The 19092-nt window shown below is 41.2% G+C and overlaps 1 protein-coding gene across 1 annotated transcript in view; it reads left to right on the top strand.

The window, feature by feature from the left end:
- Positions 1-19092, top strand: part of Sorcs3 (sortilin related VPS10 domain containing receptor 3) — a 624769-nt gene that overhangs the window by 325117 nt on the left and 280560 nt on the right. Inside the window, exon 4 of the mRNA XM_041661922.1 lies at positions 5680-5838. Within this exon, the coding sequence (XP_041517856.1) occupies positions 5680-5838 (159 nt within the window). The remainder of the gene's footprint in view (positions 1-5679; positions 5839-19092) is intronic.

Below are 19092 nucleotides of genomic sequence, written 5' to 3'. Positions count from 1 at the left end.
CCTGGAGTTGGGGGACATCAGGGTAGAATGAGAGACAGAGTGTTTAGCTTTCACCGCCTGCCATAGGTTGCATTAGAGAGAAACATAGACTAGGTAATTGAATGGTAACATTTGTTGGTGATGTTGTTAGACTCAGCCAGGAGCTTGATTCCTGTTTTCCACCTGCATCTTTTACAATTTGGAATGCACACTTAGGGCCGATGTTGTTCAGCTTTCTCAGAGTTGCCCTGTAAAAGGCATTATAAACAAGAAACGGAAGGTGTTGCAGCATTTGTGTGTTGGTGAACGCCAAAGCTTCAGTCTCATTCACTGAAGCCCAGGCAATTCATTTATAGTGGATGGGATGCCCAAGACTGTCACCAATAAGGCATTGGTATGTTTCAGACCACCATGGACTACCCCCTTTCAGGGTGAGTTGAGAGTGGCCCTTTAAAGTAACAATTGTATTGAGCAAATTGACATCCCACTGGTTTTCATTCATAGCAGAAGCAATGTTGCTATTTCCTAATAGTGTATGGACAATTATTATTCAGTCATGTAAAAATAGACCTAAATTAATGTCAAATTCAATATGTGCTGTTTTCTTTTTGATTCTTCTAAATTTTTAGTTATGATGAATTCATCCCCCCCCACACACCACAGACATAAAGAGAAAATTTTACCTGCTTAACAAATGCCCAAGACTCTCTCCCATACATCATTGTATAATACAGCATTGTTAAGATGTGCACACTCCTGCTCTTCAGATCTCTAGAATTTTCCTTCTTACAGTGCTAGAACTTTTTATACTTTGGAAAGCAACACCTTGGCTCCTCCCTTTCTTCCCCCTCTATATGCATCAGCATAGAGCTGTTCCCCAGATCACTTCTATCATATCCAGCCTCTGTTTCCTCCCTTCTGGTCTTAATTGTACATTTATCATGGGTTATTTAAACATAAAGATGTTACATATTTCGTGGCTTTGTGCCTTGCACTCTGCTGGGCTCCTATGCTTATCTCATTTAATCCTGTAATCAACACTCTGGTGAGGGTCCATTATTATCTCCTCCTCCTGGAGATGAGAAAGGTGGAAAAATTCAGTAACATCCTCGTGTTTTCAAATGGGGTAACAAACTGAACATTCGCATTCAAGACATCTACACCCAGAATCTATCCCATTAATAATTTGATAACCTAGCTCCCCCTCCTTCTCTAATATCCATTGCACATCTGTTTTTGTTTTTAGACAGAGTTTCACGTGGCCCAGGCTGGTCTCAATCCCTATGTAATTGAGATGACCTTGAACTCCTGATCCTCAGGTCTCTGTCTTCTAAGTGGTAGATTATAGGAATGAATCATAATGCCCAGCTCCCTAGTGCAGATTTTATGTAAGGATAAGCTAGATAGCAAACAAAGCAGAAGGAAGCAAAAGCAAACCAAGACCCAAGAAAGCCCTCCACAGGTTTTCTCTCCACCCTGTCCCTTTCACATTGTCAAAACTATAAAAATCCAGAATGCACACAGCCTCAACAGCCCCCGCTGCAGCTTCTGCGCCTGCACACTAACAATTATGAACAGAGAGGCGAAGATTCTCCACTCCTTTGCTTCTGCAGAGCCTGCCTCTCTTACCCTTACCAAGAGTCTCATGGCTAGTTCATAAATGCCTAGTCTACAGATTATTTAATTGGAATGCTGTTAAAAATCCCTCCGAGGACTGATGCAGACTTTCAATTCGACAGGATCGTTTCCACTCCTTGTACCTCTCTCATTACACCACTTAATGCTTTGACCCCATAGAACTTTGGATAGAAACCTTCGCTTAACAATAAAGTTTGTGTGGCATGAGATTATCTCCTCTATATATTTGGCATAATGATGTGTAAAGCACAGTTTACCCTGAGGCTTAACTCAGGACACAGCATTTCCTGGCTTACTTATGTTAGTAGTATGTTCTCATTTTTCCCAGCACCGACAGGTAACATTGTGGTTTTTTTTTTTATTATTTGATTCTTATTAATTGAGTTCTTGTCCTCTAGGTCAGAGGTAGAAAGTGAGTTATAGGAGTAAGGGTTTCTTAAGGCTACTGTTATTTTTTTTTCAGTGAATTTTGTAGGCATGTTTTAAGAAAGCACGGAAGACTCGGTGTGTGTTCTGGGGAGCTGGCAGGATTGCAGGACTTCAGGGCATAATGAGGAAATTGCTGTCTTTTCAAGCTTCAGTTTCCTTATGTGCAAAGTGCAATAACCACATTTGTTTCACGGGAATTATGTGAGGTTTGGATAAAATATCAGGTGACATTCCTTGCACTGGTTAAAAGTGTAGGCTACATTTCCCCGTTCTTTCATTCTTCTCAGAAATCAGGATTGAGACATCGGAGCCATGAAAGAGACAAAGCTGCAGAGATCCAAGTATATAAAAGGGTTTTGGAAGAACAAGTCAGAGAAAGGTTGCAATAAAAATGTACTCTTGCAAACAGAAGTTCTGTAAAAGCCCTGCACCCTGTCAATATGCCTTATTATATGTGCATTGATTTCTATAGCTAGACTCTCTACCTCTGCGCTATCCCTCCTAAATTCATTTCTGTATATATATAGACATATGTGTATGCAGGGTCTGTGCATGAGTTAGTGTTGGTGTGTACACTTCTGTGTATGTGTGTACATAGTGTGTGTGTGTGCACAAACATGAGTACACACAGAAAGAGACAGAGCTAAGAGGAAGAGAATTCATTGTACAAGATATTTGATGGCAAATTTTATACAGAATGTTGCAACTCATGGGGTATAAAATAAAGTCCATTGAGGATGGTGGCCTTATCTTCTAATTAAAACCGTAGGCATGGAGCTTTTTATTTCTGCATAAAATAAGCAGTTTAATTCTTCTGTGCCAGGGATGATGATTTCCTTGCACAGTGCATGACCAACCCAGTGGGTTGATACCCTGTGCTGTGCTGAAGCTAGTTATTATGACACCATTGTTCTTACCTGGTTACCTCTGCTCTCAGACTCGACAAGCGCTGCAAGTATCTCTCCTGGTGTCCTCTTAAGACAGCTCGGTGCTCCCATCAGGGTCCCTGTCCCTTTAGAGTTCACAGGAGGAAGAGACTGCTGTGCGTCTACTAGTCCGAACAAGAGCTTTGCCCTGGATTTTCATGTATGAATGAAAAGGTTATTGAACTGCATCCATTAAAAAGGAAATAAAAACTTGCTGATAACTAATGATGACTTATCTCAATTACGTCAAAGCAAGTATTTGAGAAAAAGCCTGATCTTATTTTGGAAGGTGGAAAGGGACAAAAGAGAAAAAGAATTGTGAACCTCAGCAATTAAAATTTAGACCCCTTCAAAGGCTTGCTTTTAAAAAGCATGCTAGTTAACAGTTTTATTTTACAAAACATAGACAAGGGTTTTCTATTGTTTGTTTTTTGTTTTTGTTTCTGTTTTTTTAAACTTTTTTTTTTTGTTATTCAGCCCCCATGTTTTACATTATGTGATGTTAGCCTGAACAATGGTTGGCCGTACACCACAAGGGTAGAATTTTAGTAGGAGATAGATGTGCTTACTCAGTCAGTCACTCTGGGAACAATAGCAACTTGTAGAAGTTTTTGACTGAGTTCAGTTTTCTTACTGTGAATAATCGCAACGATCAGGAAGAAAACAGATTCAATGTTGGGATTCGACCAGAAGTCAGTCCACAGGCGGTGGCAGAGGCACGTCCCACACTATGAAGAGTACCACATAAAAGTCCGGCCTGACCGTACATGCTTGGTAACTGCAGTGCTGGGAAAGGGACACAGGAGGATTCTGGGAGATCACTGGCCAGGTATCCTATCCAAAATAGTGAGATTTCTGTTCAGTGAGCAATCCTGTTTCAAAACCTAATATAAGAAATACAAAATGTCTGTCCTCTGCATGCAGGGGACAGGGCACAGCCTCCAAGTATACCTATAACACACACACACACACACACACACACACACACACACGACAAACACACACTACTCAAAAGACAAGACTGGATTTAGGAGGAGAATGAGAAAGAGAAGACAGACATCAGTGCTGGCACACTCCTTCTTATGAGTGGCTGTGGAAATACTGAGTAGCTGAGAGTGGCGGGGCCTGAAGTACCACTGCGGGGTGTTTTGTATTCTAGGTTTTCTGGATAGAGTATCAAAGCAGAGAATGTGGAGGGCTGTGCTTACAGTCCTGAAACTAAGATCGAGTCTGGGATGAGTGATGCTCATTTGGAGACTTAATGTAAGCTAGAAGATGCCACCTGAAGAGAGAAGGAAAGGGATAGAGAATGAAAGTAGTAATGAGTAAGAGAGAGGGTCAAAATGAAATGTCGCATTTAAAGAAAAATCAAGAAAAGTCCAACATTCAAAAGATAAGAAGGAAGAACAGATGAGTGTGGTGTTCCCGAAAGAGATTCCTTCAGAAAGGACAGGAAAAGTCGCCAATACTAAAGAGTGTCAGTGTCTGTCCAAAGGCCTTAATCACTACAAAGGCAACCATTTCCGAGTTAGTAAATGCCATCCAAGCACTCTGGGTAGGAGCTGAACCACCTTGGACAGAATGTTAAATAGCAGTCCAAGCAATGCCTTGGTCAAGAGCACAGTTCACATTCTGATCATGAGCCTAGCCTTTAAAGGCTGAGCCACGGCTGCATCAGGTGTGTTAGCCAGAACAGTGCTGGAGAGCTCACCTGGGGCTGAGGATGAGGGAGAACTGGTTCACTGACCCCACCACTGAGACTCGGAAGCAGGGCCACAGGTTTGCCCTTCCCAACATCCACTGATCTCTGAGCTGCTGGAACTCGTGAAGGGGCTGGTCCAGCAAACCCAAAACTGCAGAATCTCCATGTGACACAGGGCAACAACAGGACAGCCAAGAGGAGTCCAAGTGAGGGCCTAGTGTGGCTAGTGGAGCAGAAACCAGAGGCCTCAAAGCAGACCAATGACTTGCTGCAGTGATCACTTGCAGATGTGATGTATGGACTGAGGTGTATATTTGCCGCTCACTGTGTTATACCACACGCCCATGATGAGATTTTTCTTTTCTTTTAAATTTTATTTGACCTGAGGGGAGTTGGTGTCAAGGGCAGAAGATAGATTCAAAGCAATAGGGAGGTGAGTGGGATCGAGATGCAGGATATGAAGTCTACAAAGAATAAATAAAAAGTTAAAATAGAAAACAAAAACAAAGAAAGAAACGCAACTTATATCATGTGTTGAAGGGTACTTCGGGTAATGTCAGACTCAAGTTAATATTGAAGAAACCAAGACTCCCATAGTTTAAGAGTTTTCCCATGCCACAAATATATATATGAGACTTTTGAGATGCAAACTTTCCTGATACCAAAGCCTTTGGATTGTCCTCCTTCTTTACTTGGCTTGGGTGTCAACCACAGGGCAGCAGTATTTCCTAAGGGACCTCTGTGGATTTGTGCTTTGGGAAATTTCTCTAACAAAGGTATCATTGAGTTAGAACTGGTGTCAAAGGGTGAGGAACATCATTCCTGTGCTCATCACTTCGAAGATTAATTAGTACAAACTGAAACCTCCTTTCGTACGTAGACCTAGACTCGCACCCTGTTCCAGCTCAGTAAATCTGGGGAGAAAGGAACGATGTATATTGTATTGTTCATGCTCATTCCACCCTATTAATCCCATCCTTACTTCTGCCTCTGCTTTGTCATTAGATCATGCTTCTCAGCGATCCCGAGATGGAGAGCAGTATCTTGATCAGCTCGGACGAAGGGGCAACTTACCAGAAATACCGGCTCACATTCTACATCCAGAGCCTGCTCTTCCATCCCAAGCAGGAGGACTGGGTGCTGGCCTACAGCTTGGACCAGAAGGTGAACAAACACTGCTCATGCTTATAAGTTGTCACCTGGGGCTTTCTCTGTGAAAAGTACTTGTTTGCTCAGCTCAGATTTTGGAGAGAATTGACGATATTTCATTATTCCAACCATGTTGGTTTTGTCTTTGGCAATGAACTTTGCTTTCTTACTCTTCAGTGTCAAAATATATAGGGCTAGGTGTGTGTGTGTGTTCATATATATATATATATATATATATATATATATTATTGGCAATATTTATTTTTCATTCATAGTCTTATAATGACTTCCTCTAACATTTAATCAATTTACTTTCTTTTCTTAGTCACTGTGAGGTCGGTAAGAGGGGTGTCATCACTGTGGTTTTGTAGTGACACCCGCTAACAAAGGTGCAGGAAGTCAGTGTTCTTGTCCATCCTCTTCCATCTTGGAGCTGGGGGAACTGGAGTGAGAATGACTACTGTCAGGTTCTGTATCTAGGGTGCATTCCTTCATACTCCACTGTCTCGATTTGGTGAAATTTTAGTATACTCTTACTTTCTAGGGGTGAAAGGGAAGCGTCAAGAAAGTCTCTGGTATTTTCTGAAAATGAGTTAAAGGTTTGGTGGCCCCAGAGCTCTTCTCTTTCAACCTAAAAATCCATGTGTTCTGCTGTGTACCTGACAATGCCTCCGACATGCTTCAGAACTTCAACATACCTTATAAAGAACTCCTGATCTTTATCTGCTACTGAAGCACCATTAATAAAAACTCAGAGACAGATATTGGGGTTCAACCAAAAGGTCAGAAGCCACTTGACCTCAGTTCAAAAATGGCGGTCCTGCCTCCAGGAAACCTCAGCCTGAGACTGAGACTGAGAGCTGTCTCCTCCTGTTTTAGAATCCTCTCCAGTTCTGGGATTAAGGGCTTGCACCACTCCTGCCTGGTTTCTATGGCAAGCTAGTGTGGCTACTGGGATGAAAGGTGTGTCATTGCTGCCTGGTCTGTAAGGCTGGCCAGTGTGGCTGTTTTACTTTTCTGAACTTCAGGCAAGCTTTATTTATTAAATAAATAAATAACTTGTATTTATTAAAATACAAATGAAATGCCACTACACACTATTGTCAACCTTCATCTAGTATTCTCCAATTTAGCTGCAACATAAGAAGTTGGGCTGCATCTTTTCATTAATTTCTTCTTTCCAATCTGTAAGGTAGGATCTACTATTTTGTCTTGTTGCTGAATATCTGTTAGGTGACTCCATCATTGAATGGATGTTTAAATGCTGCAGCACTGAACCTATTATATTTGTTCAACTTGTATTTCATAATAGAGACTACATTATTCTCATCATATTTTCTATCACCTCCCAGGACCTTAGTTCATATGCCAACTGTTTATGCAATAATATTATGGGATCAGTCAGTCAAAGGAAAAAGATATTTGCAAGAACTATCTCGCATACAGATAGTCACAGAATAGTCCGAATGAAATTGTTTCTTCTCTCTGCTCTCCAAGGACCTGAAACAGTTGCTCTTCAGTATCTACTTTAAATATGTGGCGGTGGATGTGTATGTGTGATGTCAGCACCTTTAAACAATAATTTCAACATAACCTTTGCATCTCTCGTTAGCAGAACCTCATGGTGGGCACCAGGTGCTTAGTGCAATCCCCTAAGGACCCCTGCATGACATTTGCAGAGCGCAAGCCATTGCAAATATGTTTCTTTCATGGCATCAAGTAGATATTGTGTGAAAGACTTAGCCAAATGTCAGGCAGTCTGTGAGCTTCGATGCTTAGTGTAGCCAGAAAATTTGAAGCTATATTGAAAGAAAAATAAATTACTTGGATGTTGTTAAACGGCTGGTTGGTAATTCATTTAGATGAAGCCCAAAGCACTTAAAGTATGTTTTAACAGAGGCAAGCTAGGTTAGAGGCAACAGACCCCCTCACACCAAGAGGTCGTTAAAGCAAATGCACTATGTCTCGTGTTATCCCCTGTGTCCTTTTCCTCCATTTCCACAGCACCAAGAATTTCAGGGGCATTGCTCATGGAGTATGCTTGTGGATGTAATGCCTCCAAGATATTCTCAGACTTGATGACTTTTTTTTTCTCACTCAGAATAAATATTTGTAACATGGCAGCGGGTGTTGATGGATTTTCCTAATCACACCGCACATTTCCAGATATGTTATTCCTTCGGTACTTTTTCTTGTTGACACGTTCTGCTGAAAGTGGCTGACTATTCTACCACGGCTTCTATCAAGTCCGTGGCCATTCTTCCTTTGAATAAATGGCACGAGGAGGGACGTGAAGCCCCTGGCAACATTTGCAGGGGCGGCATAAAACACCTCTCCCTGTCTATGTGGGGGAGATTTTTCCTTTATTTTGGGTGGTAATGTAGTGGTAAAGAGTCCAGAAGAGTGATGCTCTGTCTGTGCAGTAGCAAATGAAGATACCAGGGTAGCTGGGATTGATATACAAACGTGCTGTTTCAGGTTAGGGCTCTCTCTGGTGTGCATGCGTGGAGGCAGCTGTTTTCTTCTAGGGAAAATGAAAAGTGCTGGCATTAAGGTAACTGCAGCATCACAGGGAGATGTTTGTGGTGAGAGTGAATCGATGTTTCCATTATTGTGCCTTTGATGAAATGCACTAGCAATTTCTTTAGAATCAGTAAGGCTATCTCCTTACGTTGTATGTATTACAAAAGATCTAATTGAATGATATTTTAAAGGGATGATATCCAGTTGCTTTACTTTTCAAGCTGATGCCCCAGAGCTGCAGAGGACTTGCTAGTGGATCTAATTTGGAAAAAAAAGGCACTGATGGAAAAATCATGAGGCCTTCAAAGTCTTTTCTGCTTCCAGAGGAGCATGGCTGGGGCTCTTGACCAATTCCTTTTGCTTCTTGCATTTTGAGCTTTCCACTTCTTCCTAATTCTTTTGCCAGCTCCTGCTGTGGCCTCTCTATAGACTCTCCTACCGCCTTGCATTTTGAAATAAAAGGCCTAGGTACTTAGGAAACACTCAGGATTCATTCCTGGCGATAGGAATCTTTGGAGGTATTTTGTAGCAAGCTTTGAGGTTGAGGAAATGAAAGGCAGCAGTAATTCATAGTTGTCCAGATGGAAATGATAAAAGCAAAGCTACTTCCGTCCTCTCATCTCGCAAACAGGCTTCCTTTTCGTGGGATGCTGTGTTGTCTTGTAAGGGATAGGTTCCATCCTTCTACCAGCCTGCTTCTCCATTTTTAGCTAAGACAGTTTATATTGTGTTCCTTTGGTTTAGCTGGAAGGCCCAATAATCTTACTAAAATAGCATTTTTGAAGGAGCTTGAGATAGATTTTGAAGACGGGGGCTTGTAGAGCTAGCTGCTGTCCTCGTTTTGTAGAAGCCGCATGTCTAAACATACCTCAGGCTGACAAGGGGCTCAGTGTGGTTCCTTCAAAAACGGGCACATGCTTTGTATTCACAGATGCATAGCCCCCTGGCATGGGGACTCACTCATTGTGGGGGAGAGTTAAAAATAGACATTTTTTTTTTCTGCATGGGGATCAGGATTGCAAAGCTTCTATGACTATCTTTGTGGCAAGATGAAATTAGCCAATTCAGCTTGTTTGGGAGTTCAGAAATGAAGAATCCAAAGAGATTTCAGATTCCATTGTTTTCAGGCACTTTGGGACTATACTCATCTAGAATTGCTGACAATTTCAACGTGAAAAGCACTTTCTTAAATACTACCCAAGGTAATGAAAATTAACTGTTACAGTATTTGGGAGCTGGCATGAAACTAAGGAGTTTCTCCACCCACTTTCTTCCTCTCTCTGCACCCACTCCTGTTTCTCTCTCTCTCTCTCTCTTTCTCTTTCTCTCCCTCTCTCTCCAGTGTGTGCACGAAGATCAGAGAAATTGCCTCCTCAATTGCTCTCCACTTTATTTTTAAAACAAAATCTCTTCATCGAACCTGCAGTGGCCATTACTGCTAGAGTGGTTGGTCACTGAGCTCTGAGGCCCCTCCTATATCCGCGGCCCCACCTACCTACAGCTAGGTTTAAAAATGACCTGTGGCCACACCTGGCTTCCACGGTTAGCCTTACTGAGCTTTTGCTTGATGCTGACTGATGCTGAACTCAGGTCACCATGTTGGCACAGAAAGCATACAGCAACAGCACCCACTGAGGCATAGTCCCAGTGCTTGCTAATATGACACTTTCTTAGTATAAATTATATTAACTAATTAAGTAATGTTAGGGGGTCAATACAAGGGTTTCATGTATGCAGGACAAGCATCTAATCACCTGAGTTACGTCCAAACACTCTGATTTTCATTTTAATTGATCAATAATCCATTAATAATTACAGCACAGTGTGAATCTCAATGTGTATACTTCTAGTCTATTGATTAAGTCAAGGCAATTAGCATATCTACCTCTTTCAGAGCTAAGATTTCTCCCTAGTGAATGACAGGTTTTCTGTATCACCCCTTCTCAGCCACAAAGTAGCTGCTGGATCGAGGAGCTGTTTGAGCGGCTGATGCAGCTTTAGGCACAATGATGCTAAATGTGAGTATTGGTGCAGAGCGTGCATGTCCCATGCAAACTTTGCCAATTGGACCATCCCTGTGGTTGCTATGCCAGGTCAGGAGAAGGTCCTGGAGAATTCGATGATAGCTGTGTTGTTGTGCAGGGCCTCAAAATTCAAAAGGAAATTTAAAGTTGTGCTTCTGGAATGTGGGATACAAATGAAGCTGTGCCTTTCATTTACATTCTCATTCTAAACCCTCAGATTAAAATGTAATTGTATTCAGATCCTTCGGGATTAGTAGGTGATGATAACTTCCTCAGTAGCCATTGGCAGAAACCGGCTTTGTGTCTCTGCATCTGGTGGGGATAAAGCTGTTGAGGATTAGCTGGGAATGGCCGTGGTTTTGAAGCTTGTCATCCATGGAATAGAAATAGACCAAAAGACAGTTTTTATTTAAAGAAAAATTTGGCGTTTTCATTAGACTATCTCCTATTCTCATAAAATTGGATTTGTGTATCATTTAAGACAAAGAAAAGCCCATTAACATAGTCACCTATTACAGGGGCACTGTTTGTACAGTGTTTTCATCAGGACAGCAGGGGTGTGCCCACTGTATCCTGGGTTGTGGGACAGTCACCTTGTGACTGAGAGACACAGTTCAAGATACTCTGTGGAATTAAAAAGTTTTCATCAATCTATCTGACCTGAATTCTGAGTGATAAAACTGGATTAATGTAATTGCCATGGTGGTACAGAAAGAACCCTGATTAGTACCAACCTCCAGCTGTTAATGCTCACGAGAATGCAATTAACTCGGAACAACCTTAGGCACAATTGCAGATCCAGTGGCCTGGGTCCTTCCCAGCCTGTCACTTTATATCAACTCCCAGATTTGCGAGTCAGTGTGTCTGCTTTTAGCTATGCGTGTGTTCTCGCTTGCTATTCTGTTGCTGAGAAACGCCATGGCCAAAAGAACTTGAGGAGGAGAGGGCTAATCTCATCTTACTAGGTACAGAGAAGCCAAGACAGGAACCTAAGACAGGAACTTGAGACATAAACAGCCGAAGAACACTGCTTTCTGGATTGTTGCCTCTAACTTGCCCAGCTACCTTCTGTATACAGTCCAGGCCCACTTGCCTGGATATGACCCTGCCCACAGTTAAGTGTTCTTCTTAACACCAATTAGAAATTAAGACAATATCTCACTAGTATTCAATAGACCAATCTGATGGAAGAAACAACGAGGTATCCCCACCCCCTTCTCAGATGTGTCTAGGCTGTATCAAGCTAATGCTGTAATGTAACCAGCTCATCATTTAAGGAGGCTGACCTATTCCTTAAGAGAAAAAGAGTGTTTAGTAAAATAATGAAAGAAATAACCCAGCATTCTTTGCCACTATTCCTGCGGAGATATAAGTAAAGATGTACTTACTGCAGATAGAGAATTAATGATAGGCCAGAATCACAATACTGCCATGGTCCACTTGGTGAAACAGTGAGCTCACTGTGGTTACATGCAGAAGAATGAGTGATGGGTTTGTTATAGGAGCATGGACATCATTAAAAGCCCATTCTAGCATAAGCGATGACCTGCAAAACTTCAGCCCTTGATTCTCTGCATGAATTGCATGCAGTTCAATAGGTCAGAGTTTTTTCTAGGCAGATGATCTGGTCTGAATCCTCTCAGCAGTCTTTACTGCTTATATAACTTGGGGATTAAGGTGCCTTATTCATCTAGTCAGTTTCAGGGGCTTCCTGAGACTTGGGAGTTGTTTACTTCCTGAGTTTTCTGAAGCTTCTTTCCAGAACTCAGAGAACACAGCTGCACAGCACCCAGATAGGTAATAATTCCTTTTCTCCTGTGGTAGAAATTTAATCATAGTGCATTTACAATCTTGGGAGGTGGCTATAGTTTCAGGGACACCAGGAAGCTCAATTTTTTTAGCCTTCTCTGTATTCTTCTGCATGCTTCCTCATAGACTGACACTATGTGTATGTATGTGCTGATTCTGTGTGCTCATGTTGTTACCTTAACTCAACCCTGTTATTTATACCCTCACCATGGACTTCAAGTTTTCTAGCAGGACTCAGGGATGCCGCTAGTCCCTCTCTGTGTTTAAGCTTTTGTCCTCCTGTCCAGGCAATATCTTTTATTCACGCTCTGCTCTCGCCTGCATTTTAACCGCTCACTCTAGTATGACAGTACCTGACTGTTGAAACGAGGATCATGAATTTAAAGTAAATGATAATTTACACACAGAGACATATGTGTTGGGCCTCCTGAATAAACAGCATCCCCCCACGAATCCAGATCCCTGTTCAGGAAACACCACCCGACTCTCCTAACTTCATGTGTTCCTTTTCCCTCACTGTCTTCTGCCCTCCACAGGGGCTGTTATCAGATCAGTTTCTAATGTATCATGCAGGTGACTTTCAGCTGGTTACAATTATGATGGAACAGTCAAAAGACACATTCCTCAAAAGAAAATTTAGAAGGTTAAAGTCAGGGAAACGATATAGAAGAAGAAATGCTTTAGGGAGAAACATCCAATATCAACAAATATAGAGAATTAGATCTCACCACATGAAGCATTTATTGATATTGAGCTGACCCAGCAGATCTAGAGAATTCTTAAGGAAATGTGGTGATATTTTGTTTGTGATCTAACAAACAGAGCGTGCCTGAAGATCAGAGAAGCAGAGCAGCCACTAGTTCTTACGTCTACCAAATCCAGAGACCAAATGGGGTATCCTGTCTTGCAAGTCCTCAGACTGAACCCTGAGCTCCTGTCTCTTCCCATCTAATAATCCTCTCTTTGTCCAGCAATATCCCTTCTTGTCTCCATTTCTGGTGTTAGGATTAAAGGCATGTAACTCCCTCCCGAGTACTGGTATTAAAGGTGTGAGCTCTGTTTCTCTTTTAGACAGATTCAGTCTCATGTAGCCCAGGGTGGCCTTGAACATACAGAGACCCATCTGCCTCAGTCTCCCGAGTGCTGGGATTAAAGGTGTATGCCACCACTGCCTGGCCTGTATGGCTAACTAGTGTGGCTAGCTCTACACTCCGACCTTCTGATGTCCATTTAAAATGAACAAGCTTCATTTTTAAAGATATATTGCTTTCTACACCAGTGCTGGCACACTTGTGGTGGGACTCTTATCCCAAAATAATATCTATTGGCTTTAAATGACTTTGCTTCCTGGAAAATATCTTGGTAAACTTACCATGAGACATACACATATTCATAATTTGATACTATTTGAAACATTGATATGAAGTTTTAGGTTTAATTCTTATCAAAATCATTTATAATGTACAAAATGGGTAGAAACACAATAAATGCTCCACATGAAGAAACTTTAAATTATAGTAAATGCTCTTGATGTCCTGATATACAGCCATTAATTCAATGGTAATAACCATGTGATATTGTAGATTTACATTTATGCCTAATATATATGCATATATATGTGCATGTGTTGGAGTACATCAACTATATGAGTGTAATAATACATGGTAAAAAAAGTACTTTTAAAAATGAGTATGGAACAAATATGGCAGAGGGAAAGGAAGGGAAGAGAAGGGAGGAGGGAAGGAGGAACAGAAAAAGAAAAGGGTGGGAGAGGAATAGAGGAATAAAAGACAGGAAGAAGGACTTTAGATTTTAGAATTATAAGGTTAGGACTAGGTTCCAATTCTCTTCTTCTATGAAGATTAATCCAAAGTCTATTCTTGGAATTAAATTTTAGTTGTCAGGCTTGGTAGCGACCTCACTCATTTCCAAAATTACTGAGGAGCATTTGGTAGTTGCTAGCTATTGCGGAAGAGAGAATTCTCCTTCTCTGATTTGAGGCTGTGGCCACTGGTCATTTTCTCATAATGCAGTTGATGACCCCATACTCATGAACCTCTGGACAACACTAATTGACTTTAATGGGCTGTTATTAAAAAAATTGTGAGATTACAAGGGGGAATATGGAGAGAGTTGAAGGAGTGCGTGTGTTGGAAATGGTGCTATTTCATTGTAAACATGTGTCTGTAGTCTTCCAAGAATAAGAAAAATGTAATAAAAATTAAATTAAAATTGAAAGAAATATTCCCAAATAGCAATGGGGTTTGTTAGTGATGGGATAATAGTTATAGAGTTTCAAATAGAATTTGTTTTCCAAATTTTCTCCAATTCCATTAGACTGCATTTATAATTAAAAGTGTTTGGCCGGGCGGTGGTGGCGCACGCCTTTAATCCCAGCACTCGGAAGGCAGAGGCAGGCGGATCTCTGTGAGTTCGAGGCCAGCCTGGTCTACAAAGGGAGTTCCAGGACAGGCTCCAAAACTACAGAGAAACCCTGTCTCGAAAAACCAAAAAAAAAAAAAAAAAAAAAAAAAGTGTTTGAAGGGTAATCTTCCAGGTAGAGTTCATTCATGCCAAGTATAAGGTAGCACTATTAGAAAGGGCTTCAGGTGTGTATAGGGCTGATTTAGGTGAAATCAGTTGAAATAGGTATTTAAATCCATTCGCCAGAGGCACTACATTGTAGCAGTTTCCCGACTTCAGACTTCAGAATGTACTCAGCCCAAAGCCTGTCTTCCCTCCAGCTTTGTTTCTCACTATGATCCTTTAGAACCATGAAGCTAGAGAAAAGATTTTTTCCTCAAGAAAAACTGTGCTCTTGTTGGACAGAAGCTCAATCTATATTATTTACAACTCAGACACAAATACAGGCTTTATTATTTAGAAGGCACCCACTATAGAGAGATGTTAAGGAAGTCATTTATTCTGATAGTGTTTTGGAAGAATATTCCAGCTGTATCCCAAAATTTAATTAGTATTTGCTTATTTGATTTGACAGCTGTAATGGAAACAAATACTGCTGCAGCCAAGGAGTGGAGGCATACCCTGTGTGCTGAGCCTCATTCCTCGGAACGTTTACATGTCCCGTGTCACCTTACCAGCAGTCAGACATCCGGGTCTCCCTGGAAATGGAGATGTACATCCCAAGTTACCACCTCTTTATCGAGCACTGGCTTTTTATGTACATGGTTGCATCAAATTCTCCTAGGAGTCTGCAGGTGGAAGTGATGGTTTCTGAATTGCAGATGTATAGAAGGGTCTTGAAGGGCTCACTAGCTTGTTCAAGGACACAGAACTGAGCCTGCTCTCTGCTTTCTCCCCCGGTCTGACTGTGGTGTGTCCACCATCACTTCATTCTACCTGATAGGCTGACAGTCTCCCAGTGGCCTTGGTGCAGATGTCCAACACGAGCCAGTTTACGCAAGAACCAGTTACAATGAATTCTGCCATCATGGCACCACAAAATTAGTTCTACTACTGAGCCTTCAATGAAATCGAAGGTTCTTCTGGCTTAGTTCTCAGTTGATGACACTTGTCAGAATAAAATTTGTAGGAGAAGAATCCGTTAAACCACTTCCCAATTATAGGACATTATAGGGCCGAATTTCTCCTAGAGTGACAAAGTAGTTGTGTAGTTCATGAAATAGAGGTGGGGTATCCACTTAGATCTGCTTTCAATGGTTTGTTCAAATCTTCAGGTTAATATATAGATTAAGGTAAATTATTTGTCATTTAAAGAGATAATGCTATTGATCTGAAGGCTTTAAAGCTTATGGAGACAACATCTTTAATATGGTAATGAAGATGGAAGTTGAAATCATTTAACTTCATTTACAAATCATGAATATGTATTATGCTCTAAATGAAAAGAAGGACTAAAACAGATATAGTGTTTGTTCAATTTGCTAAAGAGAAGACAATTTGTCAAGATTTTCTCCCCAAAATTTAAGCAATATGCAAATGTAGGAAAATCAGACCCCCATGTTAATTCCCTGGCATGATGAATATTTTTATAATTCTAATTAGTACCAGTCATTTAGTCTTGCAATTTCCCCCAATCTATCCAATTTGAAATTAAAATAGATGCCTTGATTACCAAACTCGTTAGAAAAGAAGCACCCTTTTCACTAACCAGTTCATTTCCAATTCACAAACTGAATGAAGTGTGGAACACTAGTGTTGTCAATTGGCATAAGTGAAGTGAGTTTTAATTGGAAGCATTGTGAAGTATTTGTAGTGTGGCATGTTTCATTGCAGCATAATATACCATTCATTAAATATAACAAAAGCAACTTTTAAATGTCTTAATTAAGAGGAGTTGGGGCTCTTGGTGATTTTTGTGAAGTCGAATGTCACAGTTGTTTGCATTTGAAGGACTGGCGTGTATTAATGTCGGGAAGATGAAATTTGACTCTGCATTTATGACCTTGATTATGTGAAGAATGGCAGGTTGAATATGAGAGAGAAAATTAAATTATAGTGCACTGCCTTTTTACTTCAAATACAGGCATGCGTATCGTCCTCAGAATTGTTGAGAAAAGTCCAGATCTATTTCATTCATAGCAAGGAACAGAGGACGTGGTCTTGGCAGAGGAGGAGGAATAGAATGGAAAGAGAAAATAGTTGAGTATTTCTCTTGTCTGTCTTTCTTTTTAATCAAGGCAGGAAGTAGTAGGTGGAGAGGAACTCCATCCAATACATTTTCATCCACTCAAAAGAGCAGCAGAGATGTGTGATGGAGCAGATTGATAATTCTGTCTGAGCAAAATGTTCTGGGAGTGGGAGAAGAGGAGGAATTGGCTCCAGGCCAGGGAAATGCTACAAATGGGGACTCCACAGAAATGTTGAATTAGGATGAGGGAGGAAGGCAGTTAAGGCTGGGTGTTCAACAGAACAGGCCGTGGAGTGTGTTGAGAGGAAGGAAGGCAACAGTAGGTGTTCAGCAGAACAGGCCGTGGAGTGTGTTGAGAGGAAGGAAGTCAACAGTAGGTGTTCTACAGAACAGGTCATGGAGTGTGTTGAGAGGAAGGAAGTCAACAGTAGGTGTTCAACAGAACAGGTCATGGAGTGTGTTGAGAGGAAGGCAGTCAACAGTAGATGTTCAACAGAACAGGTCATGGAGTATATTCAGAGGAAGGCAGTCAACAGTAGATGCTCAACAGAACAGGTCATGGAGTATATTCAGAGGAAGGCAGTCAAGGCTGCGTGTTCAACAGAGCAGGTCGTGGAGTGTATTGCAGTAGCGACAGTTCTGTGGACACAGGACACAAAATGGTCATCCTTTGATTTTTATTTTACATGTAATACAAATATCAACAGTTGAAGTTTATTTGTGAATTATTTCAACCCCTCTTCAACAAGAATGAAACACTTTTTGCAGGGGGAGGATCTCAGTCCCATCTCAACTTGATGTGCCATGCTTTTTTCAAGACCTTGAGAGGCTGCTCCTTTCCGAATGGAGAGAGGAGGAGTGGATAGGGAGGAGTCAGGGGGAGGGAATTGGAGGAAAGGAGGGGAAACTGTGGTCCATATGTAAATTAAATTAAAACATGTTAATTAAAAAAGAAGGAAACACTTATCCTTGTCACTGACTTCCATGAGACATCCAGTTTTAGTTAGCAATATTGATGTTCTGCTTATAGACTTTGAGTGTTTTCATCCTATGTGTTTCCCCTCCCATTTTGACAGCCAATATCTGCATTTGTTTTTCTGAGGTCTTTCCCCCAAAGCCTTTGGCAGCCAAGCAGCCCTGTGTACAGCCTGCTCTAGCACTGCTAGGCATTAATACCAAGGAATAGCCCTTAGCTGGTGACCAACAGCTCTTGGTGAATGATACCCAGGCTCCCATGCTTTTCTGTTTGGTAACTCTGAAGTCATGAAGAGCGCAAGAAAAAAAAGGTGATCTTGAAGGCCGCTGAAAAAGGAAAAAAAAAAATCCAAAAGATGACTGAGATAGAAACTTACATATGTATTATGAAAACTACTTGTTTTGTGTTGGCATTTTATTTCTGTTCTTCTTTTGCATCTGAAAGTAATGCAAGATCCTAGGATATGTTAGAAGTTACAAAAAAATGTTTGGTTGACATGAATGTGTTCCAGGTCGCCTTAAAATACATCATTAGTTGTTTCCTTAACTTGTGGGATACAGCAGAACCCTTCAGTTCACCATGGAGTGTTGAAGGAGCCCGGCTCCTGGCCGCCTGGCTAACTTATACCCCGAAATAACAACACACAAACTGTATTCATTTAAACACTGCCTGGCCCATTTCTATTAACGTGTGTAGCACCCTTAGGTGTGCTTACCAGGAAGATTCTAGCCTACGTCCATCCTGGGTTGGAGCTTCCTTGCATCTGCCCCGGAGAGAGCTGCATGGCATCTGAGCTCACTTCCTCTTCCTCCCAGCATTCTATTCTGTTTACTCCGCCAATCTAAATTTTAACCTATCAGGGCCAAGGCAGTTTCTTTATTTAACCAATGACCTTCCTCCATCATTTCCCCTTTTTCTGTTTAAACCAAAAAAGGAAAGGCTTTAACTTTAACATAGCAAAATTACATATAACAAGATAGTTATCAAGCAAGAATTACAGTTACAATATTTACATCTATTTTATCTTTTATCATAACAATGGAAAATTATAACTATCTATTCTTCAACTCCATCAAAGACTCCAGGAGAATATATTATTACCTAAGTAAAGGAGAAATAATCAACTTACAAAACTCTAGAAATCACAGAGACATCTCGCTGCCTGGACAGTCACCCAAAGTTCCTCTGTATGTTGGGGCATCCATCTTCGGCCTAAAGGCCCATAGTATCCAGAGACATTTCCATGAAGCAGAAAATTTCAAAGGCAGTTCAGCCACTATCTGTTGTATCCTGCAGAATGTCTCACAGACTCTTTCATGAATCAG

This window comes from Microtus oregoni, unplaced genomic scaffold, assembly GCF_018167655.1.
Source record: "Microtus oregoni isolate MIOR12 unplaced genomic scaffold, Mior012 000012F_ref0000307, whole genome shotgun sequence".
In the NCBI taxonomy this organism is placed as follows: Eukaryota; Metazoa; Chordata; class Mammalia; order Rodentia; family Cricetidae; genus Microtus; species Microtus oregoni.
This window is presented reverse-complemented; position numbering and strand designations above follow the sequence as displayed.